The sequence below is a fragment of the Euprymna scolopes genome, chromosome 20 (genome assembly GCF_053919585.1).
Source record: "Euprymna scolopes isolate OS-2025 chromosome 20, ASM5391958v1, whole genome shotgun sequence".
NCBI classification, from domain to species: domain Eukaryota; kingdom Metazoa; phylum Mollusca; class Cephalopoda; order Sepiida; family Sepiolidae; genus Euprymna; species Euprymna scolopes.
The window spans coordinates 3,281,193-3,301,802 of NC_136501.1; the positions used below are offsets into that span (position 1 = coordinate 3,281,193).

Sequence of the window (20,610 nt, forward strand, 5' to 3'; positions counted from 1 at the left end):
ACTATAGGGAAACAACTGTTCAATTTTTTTGAACGTTTACTATCTCTCCTAGAAGTCGATTCCAATTCTGATTGACAAAGCGGCCCTCTTTTGGTTCAGATCTATGTATTTTTTTTTTACAATGAAAATCGCTATAGGCAAGGCATAAAGCCATCTGATGTAAGAAGTTATATAAAAAAATAGTACAAAGTCAAAAAGCTGCAAATGATAAGTTCAATTTTTCCCGTTATCACAAACATCACTCATGGAATATAAGACCTAGGGACAAATCAGCTGATTTCTATTCGCTTTAAATAGTAATTTGTGACATGTGTTAAATATTTCATTTGTGACATATGTTAAATATTTCATTTGTGACATGTGTAAAATATTTCATTTGTGACATGTGTTAAATATTTTATTTGTGGCATGTGTTAAATATTTCATTTGTGACATGTTTTAAATATTTTATTTGTGACATGTGTTAAATATTTTATTTGTGACATGTGTTAAATATTTTATTTGTGACATATGTTAAATATTTCATTTGTGACATGTGTTAAATAATTAATTTGTGGCATGTGTTAAATATATCATTTGTGACATGTGTTAAATATTTCATTTGTGACATATGTTAAATATTTCATTTGTGACATGTGTTAAATATTTCATTTGTGACATGTGTTAAATATTTCATTTGTGACATGTGTTAAATATTTCATTTGTGACATGTGTTAAATATTTCATTTGTGACATGTGTTAAATATTTCATTTGTGGCATGTGTTAAATAATTCATTTGTGGCATGTGTTAAATATATCATTTGTGACATGTGTTAAATATTTCATTTGTGACATGTGTTAAATATTTCATTTGTGGCATGTGTTAAATATTTCATTTGTGACATGTGTTAAATATTTCATTTGTGACATGTGTTAAATAATTCATTTGTGGCATGTGTTAAATATATCATTTGTGACATGTGTTAAATATTTCATTTGTGACATGTGTTAAATATTTCATTTGTGACATGTGTTAAATATTTCATTTGTGACATATGTTAAATATATCATTTGTGACATGTGTTAAATATTTCATTTGTGACATATGTTAAATATTTCATTTGTGACATGTGTTAAATATTTCATTTGTGACATGTGTTAAATATTTCATTTGTGACATATGTTAAGTATTTCATTTGTGACATGTGTTAAGTTTTTCATTTGTGACATGTGTTAAATATTTCATTTGTGACATGTGTTATATATTTCAGTAAATTATTTGTAAGTGTGAACAAATCCTATTTTTACATTTTGTTGATATGCAAGACCTATTAATAGAATAATAAAATTCTCTGACTTATTTACCATTTTTTTCTCTTTAAGGAACCTGCCACTGGAGATTCTCTGCATGTGGGTGACTACAAATCGAATTATTTACTACCAAGAGCTGGATCAAAGTAAATATTTTTTTCCATTTTACTGTCAATAATTTACAAATTTGCATGAATTTCAATTTGAAACTTCAGTTTTATTAAATCTTGAAATAATCTTTTAAGCCTCTTTTAAACGCCTTTCCTTCAAGAAAAGTCATTTCATTAATTATATATTATTCTTCTAAATGTTTTCTCCACTTTTATTCAATGTTTCTTGTTACATTCCTGAAATTTTGAAATTTTGAAAAGTTGGACATTTTTCCATTTTGATTAGTAGTTACCGCCATTTATTTTTTAGTGTATATAAGCTTAACTGGAATCGAAAGTTTTATTTATTGAATAAATTTTTGGTTTCACATAAGATCTTAAAAAAAATGATGTTTCTGTAAGAATGAAACAATTCAAATTAAACCGTTCTGATAAAATGATCCAAGATCATATGACCTGCTGAGATCAGTTTTCATTTCACTTTTGAATTAGATCTTCCTGGTAGTAGGGGGCGAAGATAGCACCGGACATCCAAATTGATGGACGGAAAGAACGCCCAATCATATTCAAATTATCTACCTTTCTCATAGTATTGTATTTCTGCTGTCCTTAAAAGAATGATGAAACATAATGCTGCCTATCTTAGGTTGAGCATTTGGGAAGTGGTATACAAATTACCATTAGCGTATGAAGCGATGCTCTTTGTGTAAACTTAGTGTGAGCTTAGGTATTTGGACAATGTCCTAACATTGTTAATTCACTGTCCGCATAGCAACAGCCATATAGCACAATGGTTAGAAACTGTCGTTTGGGTGATCGGGTTTCGATCCTGGTTTGAGGTAGTTGCTTGTCTAGCTGCACTGATAAGCTGTGAAACAGCAAAACAGTACTGTATGTGGATGACTATATATATATATATATATTGTTGTCGGCGGTAGGGTTGGTTGTTGGGAGAGAGATGCATGCACAGGAGAAATTTGATGGACTGATTCTTCACAGGTCCAAATCGTAACCAACTCTGATATCCATTTACGGTTATTATCATATATGTATTTGTGACCCCTTAAATGCCCCCTTGAGACGATTGACTTGATTTAGGTGCAACTTGATTGCACCTGTATATATTTTTTTGCAAAAAGTAACCTTTCTAAACATCCAACATTTAACATATTTTTGACAATCGATCATGCTGGTTGTTTCTTCTTATGCAGAATCACGTTCATTATTATTCAAATGACCTGTTGATACATTTGATAATTATTTTATGTTGCGTCTTGCATCACGTTACCAAGTGCACCTCGTCTTACGAAATGATTTCTCGGTGTACATGGCCCAGATATTTAACAATAATAATTCTCAGTACTAGGACTCATACTTTGGGTTATACTAACAAGAAGTTGAACAAGAATATAACCAAAACACTATAGGACTTCTGCATGACACTGCTTCCTGGTAAATTTCTAAATTCCAATATTTATGGTAGCTCACCAAAGAGAACGGAATTTTTACATGCAATATTTTTATAAGAAAACGGTCAATTTTTCTGGATACAAAGCAGAATGAACCTATTTCATCCGAAAAAAAACAAACTTTCTTGATGTTACTGTTGCAACTTCGCTATCCAAGAATTGTTTCATCTACTTACAGAAAAATAGCCATATATATATATATATATATATATATATATATATATATATATATATATATATATATATATAATAAAGTGATTTTAATATCGTAAATAACCCTGATCTCCAAAAAATATATATGAAATAAAATGATTTTTGTATTGTATATTACTCCAGCCATTTCCAGAACTGATTCAATAAGAAGTGAAACTATATATATATATATATATATATATATATAGCAAAAATGGTAATTAGTAAAAACCTGAAGAGAGTGCTCAATACTATTGCAGAGCAAATATATATTTTTTTATTACCGTTTTATCTGCTTAGTTACACAAGTTTCGGTTACCGAATCGTATCAACGACCCAGTAACTTCTTCAGACTTTATAGAAAAGTAAATTCTGATGAAGTTACAGTGTCGTTGATATGATTTGCTAACCGAAACTTGTGTAACTAAGCAGATATAACCGTAATAAAATATATATATATATATATGTATTTGAGGTTGCTATTATTCAAAGGTAGGTTAACCAGTGAAATATAACGAGGTTTATACAAGAGTGCTCAATACAGAAGTAGAGTAAGTTACATTTTAGATTTGTCTTTACATAAGCAGTAGTTTGTTGCTACACAATCATGACCATGTTTCGGTCTACTAGTATTTATTAACTAGAGACCTCATCAGGCAACAACCTTCATTTTTGAAAACGGAATTCTAAATGAAGAGCAAAAATTAATCCTCAGCAAAAGAAGGTTATTTTTTTATCAGGTCCTGGGGGTTAGGATTCAGTTTCGTGGAGAACAGGGTTGAATTGGGTGTGAATTTGTTAGTTTATTTAGTCTCATATTTGCTCATTTACTTATTTATCCGTGTCTTTATTCATTTTCGTGTTGGGTTGAGAGTTTGTAGGTTGAGGGGATTGGGTTCCAAATCTAGGGTTATACAGATGTTATCTTCAACAAGTGAGAAGCTCGTTTGTCTGTAGTTCGTCGCTTGTCTGAGACTTTTGAGGGTCAGTGTGTCATAAAATTTCTTTTTTATTTATAAAGTTTATTTTAATTTAATATACTTATGTCTGAGAAGAGGTTAGGAATTTATCCAGGTCTGTCAAATGTTGTTTGGGCGTTCAGTGACCGGTTAAGGAGAGGGAAGGGGGGGTAGAGGCTTGAAAAAGAAAGGAATGTAGGTGGTAGGGGGAGATATGGGGAAGAAAGGAAAAAGGGAAGACGGGGAAGAAGGAAGAAGGAAAGGGAAAGAGAAGGTAGCATCATTTAAAAGCTTTATTTTATCTTACTTAAACAAAATCGGTTTCTTTGGGACGACCCCAATATTAATTTCTATTTCATTTGTTCTTTTAATGTTGATTTATTAATTTGTGTATTAAAGACTTTTCATAATGATGGTAATTGCAAAACTCAGGATATATCTCATTTTTAAGCTTATAATGGTTAAATTTAGTCATTTTTATTTTTATTTTTTATTTTATTTTATTTATTTATTTTTTATTTTATGCATGGTTTTACTCAGGAAAAGTGTGGTTTTGGATTTCGTGAATGTTGGACTTGAGGCTAGGATGTCTAGGTGTTCAACTGTCGGATATTGCATGTGGGTCGTGTTGGAATTTATTGGGGAGTAATTTGCAAGTGAGAGAGCAGATGCGATTTGTAATGTCTGCAATTTGTGGGGGTTTCCGGTTTCTTATATAAGAGTTTATCCCTATCCTTAAATTTTGTGATAAATAGTTTTTCATTCAAGCAAAGAAGGCAAGGTGAATTTAGTGACTGGCAAGTTTATGCTTTTTTTAGGATGTGCCATTCAACAATAGGTGTCAAATATTTACTTGTTAGATCATTGTAGTATGTAGCTAATGATGTTTTATCTCTGTAATTTGGGTTTAGGAAAGAGCTTTTGTGGCCTGTGTATCTCTGTTTAAAGGTATTACTAGTTTGCCCGATGTAGGATTTGCAAGTGGTGGGGTCTTCCTTTGCCCTAATATTAGCTTGATATATTACAGAGGTTGTGAGACATTTTTCCTTAAGGGGACATTTGGATTTATTAATACAGTTGCACGTTTTTGTTACCCTGTTCCCTAAATTGTGTTCTGTGTCGTTGTTTAAAATTTTAATATTATGTTTTTTATTATCTTTTCTAAGTTATTACCCCAACTGTAGCTCCGTTTGATGGTGTTTTTGTTGAATATTTTGTGGAGTATGTTGCCGGGGGGGTGTAGTTTAATGAGATTAATGAATTTTCTACCCAAGTTGGTTTTGACCATTTGGTTGAACGGAGGAGTGAACCAAATGATTTTCCTTTTACGTTTTTTTCTAGATGTGAGTGTATTACTTGAGGGTTTTATATATTCTAATTTGGTTTCCTTATATCCACTGTTAACTAGGGCTTTGTTGTAAAAATCTTTGTGTTTATCGGAGATTTCTTTGGATGAGGAGTTTGAGCTTATTCTTCTACTAATAGATCTGAGTATATGTTTAATTATAGCTTTAGGATGGTTAGAGAGGGGGTGGACATATAAAGGGTTACTGTTCTCTTTCCTATAGGGTTCATAAGTTACTTTGTTTAGGTTGAGTGTGACATCTAGGAAGTGGACTATTTTAATGTTCATGGTAATTTCAACTTTAAGGTTAATTCTTTTGAATTCTCTCATGATGATTTTTTTTATTCTTTCACATTTGGGGCCGTCAACATTTTCTACGAAAAGAAGGCCATCGTCTCTATAGAGGCCGATCGTGTCAACCTCAATGTCCTTAGTAAGGTTATATAGGATGTATAGTCCCACTAAATCTGTAATTTCTGCAGAGTCAAGGGAGCCCATCAGAACGTCAAAGCATCCTGCTTGATTTTTAATCCATTGCTTGTTCCCACTAATTAGGACCGTGTTTCTACATTTATTTATAATGTCGATTTCATCCTTGGAGATATCGGTGAGAAGAGAGGCAAATTCCATTGTGTCATTGAACAGTTAGTGATAGTTAGCAGTATCAAATTGTATGAAGGCACATCTATCTTTGTTTTGTATTCTTGAGAACCAGCTAATAGCTTCAGCCGTATTGATCCATTGGTTAAGATTATACATGTTTTTGATATAGAGGTTAATTCTTTCTGAGATATAATAGAAATCGGTAGAATCAGTAAAAAAAACTTGCTGAGGATTAATTTTCGCTCTTCATTTAGAATTCCGTTGTCGAAAATAAGGGTTGTTGCCTGATGAGGTCTCTAGTTAGTAAATACTAGTAGACCAAAACATGCTCATGACTGTGTAGCAACAAACTACTGCTTGTGTAAAGACAAATCTAATATATATATATATATATATATATATATATATATATATATATATATATATATATATATATATATAAAATAAAGTGATTTTTGATATTGTAAATAACCCCCAAACTCAAAAAGGTGAAATTCTTAGTAACATTTGGAATAAGTTTCTTGTAATATTCAAATTTAGGTCAACAAAACGAGAATGATTTTTATATTTATGTTTTTTATTTATTAGATATTTTTAAGGTGCAAATTCACTTTGTTTTAATGCAGAAGTGCATATACACACAGGCGTGCACACACACATACACACACGCACACACACACACATACACACACACACACACACACACACATATATATATATATATATGCAAGAAAAAAATAATTTTTAAGTAACATCGCAGATAAGTAGAGTACTTAATGCATGTGTCTATCTGTATAATTCCGTGTGTGTGTGTGTGTGTGTGTGTGTGTGTGTGTGTGTGCGCATGTGTGTGTACTCGAGAGAAAACAAGTTTAGGGTTTGTGAGTTTAACTGCAAAGAACTCTACCTATAATGTTATTTTCATGTTCAAGTATTCAATGTTCAGCTTACACATATTCTTGCACGTGTACACATGCATATGCACACATACAATGTAACTTAGTAGCAAAAACGCTAACACACACACACACACGCATGCAAAAACGCTAACACACACACACACACACACACACACACATGCAAAAACGTTTTGCACTCTCACTCAGAAGACACACACACGCATACACACACACACACACTAACACTAACACATGAAAACACTGAAAACTCTTACCAACATACACAATTTTATGTGTTTATAACATTGGTTTTCCAACCAACAAAACAAGGCAACAAAAACAAAAAAATGATTTTTTTCTAATTTAATTTTAGATGACTGATTTAAGATATAATATTCGGTTTTTATGATTATTTTTTAATTGTTGTAATTACTAATATGTACTTGCATTTTTATATATATATATATATATATATATATATATATATATATATATATATATATATATATATGTATATAGTTAGTTAGTTAGTATCCCTAGGAATTTAAGCTGCGTTAATTTTATTTTATTTTATGATATATATGATTAAGGCCATCAAAACCAAACAAATTAAATTTCGTCTCATTAAACCATAGGACATGATTCCAGTAATCTATAAGCTTTGTTGACATGTCTTCAGAAAACTGTTTGCGGTCTTTCTTCAGAAGAGGCTTCCTCCTGGGGTAACAGCCATGCACACGAATTTGAGGAGTACAAAGATAAGTGGGTCATGCCTGCAGTCAAGCATGGTGGTGAGAATGTCATGGTCTGGGGCTGCATGAGTGCTGCAGGTATTGGAGTGTTACATTTTATTGAGAGAAACATGAACTCCAACATGTACTGTCAAATACTACAGCAGAGCATAATCCCCTCCCTCCAGAAACTGGGTCGTAGAGCAGCGTTCCAGCATGACAATGACCCAAAACACACATCCAAGACAACCACTGCTTTACTGAAGAGGCTGAGGGTAAAGGTGATGGACCGGCCAAACATGTCTGCAGACTTGAACCCAATAGAACATTTTTAGGAAATCCTCAAGCAGAAGTCTCAAATATTCGCCAGCTCTGGAATTAAAGGAATAAATTGTAAGATGGTCAACATCATGAAATCTGGACATTTGTTGCTTATTTATTACATGAGCTTCTTAAATTAACGATTTGTATATGTAAAAAGTGAAATATAATTGAAAAAATCATATTTCCACAGAAATAAATAAATAAATATATATATATATATATATATATATATATAACTACTTAATTTACTCACATAAAATTAATATACGAAAGTATAGATTTATGCGTAAACTTTATAGGTTAACTATTTACTTAAAACGTACGCGGTTTGTATAGACCAATCGCAATGAATTGAAAAAATCCTTCTCGTAAATAAAGGGGTTTTTTTTACATATAAATTTTGTAAATTTTGAAAATGTCCAAGCTCAATGAATGCCTTTTTATTGGGTTCCAGAGCATATATAGTGCTATATAATAGTTCTTCAAAAGATGCAATATTGTTTCGTATTGCAACTAACAAGTCTGCAAAATCATTTTATTGAAAAATCTATAAAAACACTATTTTGAACAACTTACATGGTTCATGTAATCTAGACGCTCTGCAATATATATAGTCTTGGAAGTTTTTAACCTTTAAAACTATACAAAAAAAAGAATTATTTTTTATCATTTGTTAGAAAACTATTTAGTCATTAAGTCATTCCCACCGGACTACAACTTGGATGTCTTCAAGTCCAACGTTAACAAATTCCTAATGAATCACCCCCTTAAGTAAACACTTCATCAAATCTCCACACTAACGTAATGTACTTACAATAACCCTTATCTCTGAGTGACTTCCGGGCCTTGATAAGTGGTGATCACTGTGTAAAAAAAAAAAATTCAATCACCTGCAATGACTGCATCAACTTGCTCTCTCGAATTCACTATAGTACCAGTAATAGTTTATTTTTTAAAGGATCATCAGTTGTTTACCATGAAACACTGTTTCGGGGATATATATATATATATATATATATATATATATATATATATATATATATATATATATATATATATATATATATATATATATATAATTTGAGGTTGCTATTTTCCAAAGGTAGGGTAAGCAGTTAAATATAACGAGGTTCATTAAGAGTGCTCAATACAGAAGTAGAGCAAGTTACATTTGTCTTTACATAAGCAGTAGTTTATTGCTACACAGTCATGAGCATGTTTCGGTCTACTAGTATTTACTAACTAGAGACCTCATCAGTCAACAACCCTTATTTTAGAAAACGGAATTCTAAAACGATTTGGTTTAAATGATTAAATATTTAGTATTTTATGATTATTACCAGCAGTAGAAAAAACATTTTTAAACAAAATAAAATCAAATAATATACTTAAAGGAATTGTTTTTGGCATCGGAAAATAGGCACAAAATTTTTCCGATTCCGATAACCCCCCCCCCACCCCCGACCACCAACTTGTTCATTTTTTTGATTCCTGATTCCGATTCTGATTAATCATTCCAACACTAATATATACACTTGCATATGCACATTTGCACTTATCTTGGAATATATATATATGCAAATATATTTACCATGTATGCATTGTCAATTTCTTATAAATTTCCATTGCATGTGAGAATCGTTGGAAAAAGTATGATTATCCATTGTCAGTCCTGACCACATTAAGGACAGGTATTAATCCAATAGAAAGGGTGAAAGAATATTCCATTATTCTAATTTTCACTTGACATAAAATTTAAATTGTTTCCATAAAATAATTTTCACTTGACATAAAATTTAATTCGTTGCCATAAAAAAAAACGGATTTTTAACTAAATTCAGACAAAAAACAAAAAAAAAAACATTAATACCTAAAACTACACATGAATAAAACAATATATAATCAAATTATAACCGACCCAAACTCTGCTGTTTTTACTTAAAATGTGTGGCAGCCATTATCGTTTTAACATAACATGCAAGCAAATGTATAAAATACACAGTTTACTATTAATCACCCTTAATGTCATCTGGCATGTTCTCTACCAGTGATTTAATCATCCTTAAAAACACAGACTATCCATTCTTCAAACATTCAAACGTTTACTTCATTTTCATTTTTTTCTATAGTTTTTCTTTCTTCATCATCTGCTTCATTCTTATTATCTTTTTTTTATTTTTCATCTTCTTTTTTATTTTTCATCTTCTTTTTTATTTTTCATCTTCTTTTTTATTTTTCATCTTTTTTTTATTTTTCATCTTCTTTTTTATTTTTCATCTTCTTTTTTTATTTTTCATCTTTTTTATTTTTCATCTTCTTTTTTATTTTTCATCTTCTTTTTTATTTTTCATCTTTTTTTTTATTTTTCATCTTCTTTTTTATTTTTCATCTTCTTTTTTATTTTTCATCTTTTTTTATTTTTCATCTTCTTTTTTATTTTTCATCTTCTTTTTTATTTTTCATCTTCTTTTTTATTTTTCATCTTTTTTTTTATTTTTCATCTTTTTTTATTTTTCATCTTCTTTTTTATTTTTCATCTTTTTTATTTTTCATCTTCTTTTTTATTTTTCATCTTCTTTTTTATTCTTCCATTTTAATTTCATTCTAAATCGTTTTATTCTTATGTGAATTCTCTTTAATTTCGTTCTTTCTCTTTCATCGTTACTCTTCATTTTCTTTATCGATTTCTTCTTCATCCCGCTCTTTTCTTCATCTTCTCCCCCATCTGCACTATCCATCCTTTGTTTACCAACTTCTTTTACATCCTCAACCTCTATTCTCTCCCTTCCACCTGCTCTGTCTTTTTACTGTCTGCTCTGTCCTTTTTTCTCCTTTTATCATCATTTTCTTGTTTCCTCATCCTTCCTCTCTCTTCCTCCCTTTTTAACTTTTCCTTCACCTTTTCCTACGTTCTTTTCCATATCTATCTGCATCCTCTCTCTCTACTTTCATCTTCCTTTCATCCTTCTTACTTTCTTCTTTATCCTTATATTGTGTAGCGGGGGTTCATATCGGGTACGTGTATAACGGGACTCAGAACAAATGATAATGACAAACATTTATAACAGCGCTGAGAGAGAAATGCGAATTCATTATTGAACGAATGCGTAATACAGTTCTTTTACATCAGAGGGGAGGAGATACTTCACTTATGATGGAGGAGGGTACAGATAATACTTAGAGGGGGAAGTTATACAAAGTTCGTTAAAGATGATGATAGACAAAACACATTTACCTTTCAGTTGTCATGACGACATAAAGACGAACAGTTACAAAATAAAGATGGTTATTCTTTATTCATCAGCCGGCTGATTGATGACTCGGGAATTCAAGCTTGTATGGCTACATGGTCTCCTCTTACCTCCTTCGTCTCTAAGGACATCAGCTTCATTAAGTCGCTGTCTCACTCTCGTATCTAACTGACTCTATCACTGTCTGTGATTCTCTAACTTCGAACCCTGTCTCAATACATTGAGAATTTCCTTCCTTTATGACGCTAGAGGTGTGGGCAAACAACGTGACTTTATCGTTTCAATTTACCCGTGCCCTTTGCACATGTATCTGACATCTCTCATAAAGAAAAAAATCCGTAAATTAAATTGTATCATTTAACCTATTTGTTGCATAATATTTTCAACTTTGTTATTGTCCATTCTTTTAACTGAAATTTTTAATATCCAGTTATTTCTAAAAGAATGGACAATCGCTCTATCTCAGGCATGAATAATATTTAGTTATTTGTGAGAACCATGCACATCGTTCTGCATTCCTAGGATTTCAATATTTATTATCTTTTAAAACTTGCCTACTGAGTTCGATTCTAGCCTTTTCTAATTTCATTTTCAAATTTATCTAGTTTTGCTTTCTTACTTATTGGGGTCTGTCCCTTTTCATAACATTTACTCTTCATTCAACTCCTTATCATCTTAACCTAAACGTGCATTTAATTTGCATCATTTGGATTCTTAAGATTACTGTCCCCATCTTGAGTATTTTACAACGTTTTAGTCGATGTGTATTCCGACAATCTTCAGGTGTATCTTGTTGAACGCAGGTGTATCTTGTTGAACGCAGGTGTGTCTTGTTGAACGCAGGTGTGTCTTGTTGAACGCAGGTGTATCTTGTTGAACGCAAGTATATCTTGTTGAACGCAGGTGTGCCTTGTTGAACGCAGGTGTATCTTGTTAAACGCAGGTGTATCTTGTTAAACGCAGGTGTGTCTTGTTGAACGCAGGTGTATCTTGTTGAACGCAGGTGTATCTTGTTGAACGCAAGTATATCTTGTTGAACGCAGGTGTATCTTGTTGAACGCAAGTATATCTTATTGAACGCAGGTGTATCTTGTTGAACGCAGGTGTATCTTGTTGAACGCAAGTATATCTTGTTGAACGAAAGTATATCTTGTTGAACGCAGGTGTATCTTGTTGAACGCAAGTATATCTTGTTGAACGCAGGTGTGTCTTGTTGAACGCAAGTATATCTTGTTGAACGCATGTGTATCTTCTGAACGCAAGTATATCTTGTTGAACGCAGGTGTATCTTGTTGAACGCAAGTATATCTTGTTGAACGCAGGTGTATCTTGTTGAACGCAGGTGTATCTTGTTGAACGCAGGTGTATCTTATTGAACGCAGGTGTATCTTGTTGAACGCAAGTATATCTTGTTGAACGCAGGTGTATCTTGTTGAACGCAGGTGTATCTTGTTGAACGCAGGTGTATCTTATTGAACGCAGGTGTATCTTGTTGAACGCAAGTATATCTTGTTGAACGCAGGTGTATCTTGTTGAACGCAGGTGTATCTTGTTGAACGCAGGTGTATCTTGTTGAACGCAGGTGTATCTTGATGAAGGCAAGTATATCTTGTTGAACGCAAGTATATCTTGTTGAACGCAGGTGTATCTTGTTGAACGCAAGTATATCTTGTTGAACGCAAGTATATCTTGTTGAACGCAAATATATCTTGTTGAATGCAGGTGTATCTTGTTGAACGCAAGTATATCTTGTTGAACGCAAGTATATCTTGTTGAACGCAAGTATATCTTGTTGAACGCAGGTGTATCTTGTTGAACGCAAGTATATCTTGTTGAACGCAAGTATATCTTGTTGAACGCAGGTGTATCTTGTTGAACGCAGGTGTATCTTGTTGAACGCAAGTATATCTTGTTGAACGCAAGTATATCTTGTTGAACGCAAGTATATCTTGTTGAACGCAGGTGTATCTTGTTGAACGCAAGTATATCTTATTGAACGCAGGTGTATCTTGTTGAACGCAAGTATATCTTGTTGAACGCAGGTGTGTCTTGTTGAACGCAAGTATACCTTGTTGAACGCAGGTGTATCTTGTTGAACGCAAGTATATCTTGTTGAACGCAAGTATATCTTGTTGAACGCAAGTATATATTTTTGAACGCAAGTATATCTTGTTGAACGCAGGTGTATCTTGTTTAACGCAAGTGTATCTTGTTTAACGCAAGTATGTCCTGTTGAACGCAAGTATATCTTGTTGAACGCAAGTATATCTTGTTGAACGCAAGTATATCTTGTTGAACGCAGGTGTGTCTTGTTGAACGCAAGTATATCTTGTTGAACGCTGGTGTATCTTGTTGAACGCAAGTATATCTTGTTGAACGCAGGTGTATCTTGTTGAACGCAGGTGTATGTTCTTGAACGCAGGTTTATCTTATTGAACGCAGGTGTATCTTGTTGAACGCAAGTATATGTTGTTGAACGCAGGTGTATCTTGTTGAACGCAGGTGTATCTTGTTGAACGCAGGTGTATCTTATTGAACGCAGGTGTATCTTGTTGAACGCAAGTATATCTTGTTGAACGCAGGTATATACTGTTGAACGCAGGTGTATCTTGTTGAACGCAGGTGTATCTTATTGAACGCAGGTGTATCTTGTTGAACGCAAGTATATCTTGTTGAACGCAAGTATATCTTGTTGAACGCAGGTGTATCTTGTTGAACGCAGGTGTATCTTGTTGAACGCAAGTATATCTTGTTGAACGCAGGTGTATCTTGTTGAACGCAAGTATATCTTGTTGAACGCAGGTGTATCTTGTTGAACGCAAGTATATCTTGTTGAACGCAGGTGTATCTTGTTGAACGCAAGTATATCTTGTTGAACGCAGGTGTATCTTGTTGAACGCAAGTATATCTTGTTGAACGCAGGTGTATCTTATTGAACGCAGGTGTATCTTGTTGAACGCAAGTATATCTTGTTGAACGCAGGTGTATCTTATTGAACGCAAGTATATCTTGTTGAACGCAGGTGTATCTTGTTGAACGCAGGTGTATCTTGTTGAACGCAAGTATATGTTGTTGAACGCAGGTGTATCTTGTTGAACGCAGGTGTATCTTGTTGAACGCAAGTATATCTTGTTGAACGCAGGTGTATCTTGTTGAACGCAAGTATATCTTGTTGAACGCAGGTGTATCTTGTTAAACGCAAGTATATCTTGTTGAACGCAGGTGTATCTTGTTGAACGCAAGTATATCTTGTTGAACGCAGGTGTATCTTATTGAACGCAGGTGTATCTTGTTGAACGCAAGTATATCTTGTTGAACGCAGGTGTATCTTGTTGAACGCAGGTGTATCTTGTTGAACGCAGGTGTATCTGGTTGAACGCAGGTGTATCTTGTTGAACGCAAGTATATCTTGTTGAACGCAAGTATATCTTGTTGAACGCAGGTGTATCTTATTGAACGCAGGTGTATCTTGTTGAACGTTAGTATATCTTGTTGAACGCAGGTGTATCTTGTTGAACGCAGGTGTATCTTATTGAACGCAAGTATATCTTGTTGAATGCAGGTGTATCTTATTGAACGCAGGTGTATCTTGTTGAACGCAAGTATATCTTGTTGAACGCAAATGTATCTTGTTGAACGCAAGTATATCTTGTTGAACGCAGGTGTATCTTGTTGAACGCAGGTGTATCTTGTTGAACGCAGGTGTATCTTGTTGAACGCAGGTGTATCTGGTTGAACGCAGGTGTATCTTGTTGAACGCAGGTGTGTCTTGTTGAACGCAAGTATATCTTGTTGAACGCAGGTGTATCTTGTTGAACGCAGGTGTATCTTGTTGAACGCAGGTGTATCTTGTTGAACGCAAGTATATCTTGTTGAACGCAGGTGTGTCTTGTTGAACGCAGGTGTATCTTGTTGAACGCAGGTGTATCTTGTTGAACGCAGGTGTGTCTTGTTGAACGCAGGTGTGTCTTGTTGAACGCAAGTATATCTTGTTGAACGCAGGTGTATCTTGTTGAACGCAAGTATATCTTGTTGAACGCAAGTATATCTTGTTGAACGCAAGTATATCTTGTTGAACGCAAGTATATCTTGCTGAACGCAGGTGTATCTTGTTGAACGCAGGTGTATCTTGTTGAACGCAGGTGTGTCTTGTTGAACGCAAGTATATGTTGTTGAACGCAGGTGTATCTTGTTGAACGCAGGTGTGTCTTGTTGAACGCAAGTATATCTTGTTGAACGCAAGTATATCTTGTTGAACGCAGGTGTATCTTGTTGAACGCAAGTATATCTTGTTGAACGCAGGTGTATCTTGTTGAACGCAGGTGTATCTTGTTGAACGCAAGTATATCTTGTTGAACGCAGGTGTATCTTGTTGAACGCAAGTATATCTTGTTGAACGCAGGTGTATCTTGTTGAACGCAGGTGTATCTTGTTTAACGCAGGTGTATCTTGTTGAACGCAGGTGTATCTTGTTGAACGCAGGTGTATCTTGTTGAACGCAAGTATATCTTGTTGAACGCAGGTGTATCTTGTTGAACGCAGGTGTGTCTTGTTGAACGCAGGTGTATCTTGTTGAACGCAAGTGTATCTTGTTGAACGCAGGTGTATCTTATTGAACGCAGGTGTATCTTGTTGAACGCAAGTATATCTTGTTGAACGCAGGTGTATCTTGTTGCCCGCAGGTATATCTTGTTGAACGCAGGTGTGTCTTGTTGAACGCAGGTGTATCTTGTTGAACGCAAGTGTATCTTGTTGAACGCAAGTGTATCTTGTTGAACGCAGGTGTATCTTATTGAACGCATGTGTATCTTGTTGAACGCAAGTATATCTTGTTGAACGCAGGTGTATCTTGTTGAACGCAAGTATATCTTGTTGAACGCAGGTGTGTCTTGTTGAACGCAGGTGTATCTTGTTGAACGCAGGTGTATCTTGTTGCACGCAGGTATATCGTGTTGAACGCAGGTGTGTCTTGTTGAACGCAGGTGTATCTTGTTGAACGCAGGCGTGTCTTGTTGAACGCAGGTGTGTCTTGTTGAACGCAGGCATGTCTTGTTGAACGCAGGTGTATCTTGTTGAACGCAGGCGTGTCTTATTGAACGCAGGTATATCGTTGAACGCAGGTGTGTCTTGTTGAACGCAGGTGTGTCTTGTTGAACGCAGGTTTATCTTATTGAACGCAGGTGTATCCTGTCGAATTCAGATGTACCTTGTCGAACTCAGGAATCTGCACAGAATTTCAAGCTGAGACTTTTATTTAATCCACAGGTGTAGCAAGCTCTTCTTCCATCAGGTATGACCACGTAGAAGTCTTAAGTAATTCGCAATTGTATCCTTAGTATCACTCGTGCCGAAGATTGGGGGGTTTCATTCGAAATTTTGTGCAGATTCCTGAGTTCAATAGAAAGATTTTCGAGTTCAACAAGATATACCTGAAGATGGTCAAAAGTAATATCGACCAATACGTTGTGCAAATAAAACTCAAAGTGAGAAAATTATTAACTCTCATATGAATAAAATCTTCAGAAACACTCTCCATTCTTTTCTTTTTATCTTTTCAAATTTTCCCTCATCTTTACTCCTTATATTTTTTCATCTTTACCTTATTTTTTAATTTTAATTTACATATCCTTTTCCATCCTCACCATTCTTGCTTTATCATTTTTTATCATCCTCCCCCTCCTCCTCCTCCTCCTCCTCCTCTTTATTGTCGTGATTTATTTGGATTGTTCGGACTAGTGTTTTCAGTTCTAAGTGACAGTCTTTTCAAGGTTGAATGTTCTTACAGGGAGCTGTTGACGTCCTCCTGAATCCTCCATCTGATACTGGCCAGGCTCAACGTTGCTTAACTCTGGTGACCTAACGAGAACGGGTGTGTCATCATGATGACCATGTTGTTACTCCTCATCTGTCGGATTCCATTTGATCATTTTTCAATTTTCTTTCCTTAATCTTGACTCTTCATTTCTATTTCCTTTCTCGTTTACATTTCATTTTTTTTTATTTCTTCTTCAATCGTAATTTTCATTCCTTCTTTTTCTTATTCTTTTAAATACATGCGTTTCATTTTCTTTTCAACTTCGTCTTTACTCCTTCTTTTCTTCTCCCTCTCCATTCATACTCGTTACTTTCTTTTTCATATGATTTTCTCGTATTTAATCATCATTTTTTTTCAACTTGTCTTTCATCCTCATACTTCATTCGTTCTTTTTACGCTTTTCCATCCTTCTTTATTTTTCACTATTTTTATCATTTTTTTTTTTCAACATCCGCTTCCGGTTTTCATTCTGAATTTTTCTTTCATTTTTTTTTTTTTTTTTTTTTTTTCGAATTGTTTATTCTAAGTCGTTACGCGTACCCTTTCCGCCCGCTCATTAATTATGACTGATGCTGATTATTTTTATTCAATTTGATCTTTTCTTCTTTTTCAATTTCCTTCTTTCCTCTAAAAACTCTTTTTATTTCTTTCGCGTCACCTCTTCAATCTCTTCTGTCGTTTATCATTCCTTCTCTCGATTCCGTTCCCACTTTTATCATCTCTCAAAAGATTTTTTTTTTTTTTTGTTACTTTGACACCAAAATCAACAGAGCCTGGTCCATTATTGAAATTATCTCTTCCATGTTGAATGCAGTATGTTACTGGTCCTATGCAATTCTAGCAGATCCAGCCTCCCATGCTTAGTCTTCTCCCTTTAGGAGATTTGTTAGTGGGTCAGAGTAATTTTTAAAGTTTTTAGCGAAATCAAACAAACAGTTTAATTTTTTCCATTTTCAAATTTTCTTACTTGTTGTGAAGGATAGCAATTGAGCAGACATCTTCGAGATGAAGCTGGAAGAAAACATAGCGTGATCAGACAAAGAGTTTCAAAGTAAAACTTTTACTTGCTAATCACTGAGATACCTCTACCAGGAAATGCCGACAGTTATCCAGAAATATTTTTGCAGGCCAGAGTGTTCTTCCTCTAGGATGCTGGCTCTTCAATCCCACTTCTCGACCCTCGTGTCACATCTTCCCCGCCGTGGAGGAGGGAGATAAATAAATCCTCTCTCAAATCACGTAAATTAGTTTTAAAGACAAAACAATAAAATAACCTAAACGACGCCGCAGATCAAATTCGATTGTATCAATTGAACTTTCGAACTTTTTTTTCCCTAAAACAGTACATCTGATCTAATACAAAGAAACAGCATAATTGGCCGATGGATCCAAAAAAGAAAAAGGTAACGTATTCCAACATTGCACACAAATGTCCGTTAGATTCTACTGCCTTCTTCTCCAAAAAAACATTCCACGCTAGAAATACAAAAAAAAAAAAACATTAATTTCTTACCTTGTTTCTCCTTCAACCATACGTTATAGCCTAATCTTATTCTCGCCTCCATTTTGAACCTAGTTTTTAGGTTTCCTCCTTCAACCTGGTAACCTTCTTCTTCGTCTTTTTCTTCTTTTTTCTTTTTTGTCTTGTTTCTTTTTTTCTGGCGTTATATCTTTTTTTCAGTTATTTTCGACATAACAATCTTCGGCAACAACAATAAATACGAACCTAATATTAAATTATGCTGATTTGTGAATGGTTCTACACAAAGTAATGTTTAAAGTTTTTTAGCGAAATCAATCAAACAGTATTTTTTCCCCAAAAATGTTGTTTCCTTTTGAAGGATAGCAATTGGGCAGACATCTTCAAGACGAAATTTCAAGAGAAGATAACTCGAACAGACGAAGATTTTCAAAGTAAACTTGGAATATTAAATATTTTATTGCAAATTCTAAAAACAAAACGTTAACATTTATTCCTGTTGACAGAAGAGCAAACACAAAAGTCTTGTACCAGCAAGGGAGAAACAAGTAATACAAAACAAAAGTTCATTCAGTTTATTCACATTTAAAACTTTAAAGCCATAGAACAAGGAATGCAGTAAGAGAAAAGAACGCGTAATGGATTTAGTTGCTTCACTTTCATTGGTTTGTATAAACACAATGATTTTCGTGGAACAAAAGGACACAGTGGTATGTGTGATGTTTTACGAAACTGTGCTTTTTACGTGTTACTTTATTTATTTGGTGAACATATAATCAAATTGACACTTATATGCATAAGCATAATGTGTCTTAAATAAGTTTCTAGACATTTTTTGTACAGTCATATAAAATTATCGTAGACTCTTAAAAATTCAGTATGTTATTGCTATACATCTTATGAGATGACTGGCAAATTTTTGTGATTTCAGGTTCACATGAACAACTACAGCAGAAATTGGAATACATTCTACTAAAGCCTGATTATCACAGCTGATGAATTTCAAAAATACAATTTGGATGTGAGGACACGTTAGAAGCACGATATGCAATAAAATTGTGTTTTAATCTTGGAAAAAATGCCACAGAAACGCATGGAATGCTTAAGACTGCTTTTGATGAAGCGAGCATCAGTTTTTGAGTGGCATAAGTGATTCAAGAAATGATGAGTAGTGTGGGAGGAGTAAGGAAGTCCAGAGTTGATTGGCCAAATAAAGAATTTCATAGATAAGGATAGTTGTGTGTCTCTAGAGCTAATAAGTGCACACTTTGATGTCAGCGTGGGAACTGTACACACAATTATTTGCAAGGAACTGAAGATGCGGAAGATTTGTGCGAATGCATCAGTTCACATCCTTGTCACAGATTATTTGACCAAGATGGTTCTTCACCCTCCCTATAGTCCAGACCTTACTCCTTGTGACTTTTGGTTATTCCCTAAGCTCAAGGAAAACCTTAGACTCTGTTGTTATGAGACAATTGAGGAGATGAAACCGGTTGTAACAAGGGTCATTAGCACACTCACGCAAGAAGACTTCTATGAGGCTTTCCAGAAGTTGTTGGAACGGTACAACAGGTGCATTGCAGTCGGAGGAAATTACTTTGATAGGGACTAGAGTTTCATGTGCGTAATATCAATAAAAGTTCACACATGGAAAAGTCTGGAAACTTATTGAAGGTACCTCATAGTTGATAAATAAAATTTACGCTTGAATTATAATTATATAAAAGATTACCCACTGACGAAATAACAACTATTCAGAATGGAGGGAATGAAGTTGCTCGTCTGAAAATGATGGATCATCCCAGTCTGCTTATAAACCACATTTGCAGGGTTCTAACCCAGTCTTCTAGTTGAGTTCAACTGGTTATATAGTTGAAAACTAATTACTTAATTCAAAGGTGATATACTTTTGCATAACTCATTTTGGTAGAGTAACCAAGCTTTTACTTAATCTTTTAGTGAGTGGGGGGGGGGGGTATTAGACAGAATGCTGCTCAGTTACTTGTTACAAAATATTTAAACTTCCATTGCGAATAAAAAAAACTTAGTCTCCTCTGTTTATTCATTCGATTCGATTCGATATTAGGAAACGTTTATGTTCTCTTTTACATTCCTACATTCTGACGGAATGAATATAC

The 20,610-nt window shown here is 34.0% G+C and overlaps 1 protein-coding gene across 3 annotated transcripts in view; it reads left to right on the forward strand.

Annotated features, from left to right (window-relative positions):
• LOC145241295 (voltage-gated delayed rectifier potassium channel KCNH8-like) overlaps positions 1-20,610 on the forward strand; it is a 504,754-nt gene that overhangs the window by 455,829 nt on the left and 28,315 nt on the right. For all 3 annotated transcript variants that reach the window (XM_080104041.1, XM_080104042.1, XM_080104043.1), the window contains one exon: positions 1,364-1,437. In XM_080104041.1, coding sequence (XP_079960167.1) covers positions 1,364-1,437 — 74 coding nt within the window. The remainder of the gene's footprint in view (positions 1-1,363; positions 1,438-20,610) is intronic.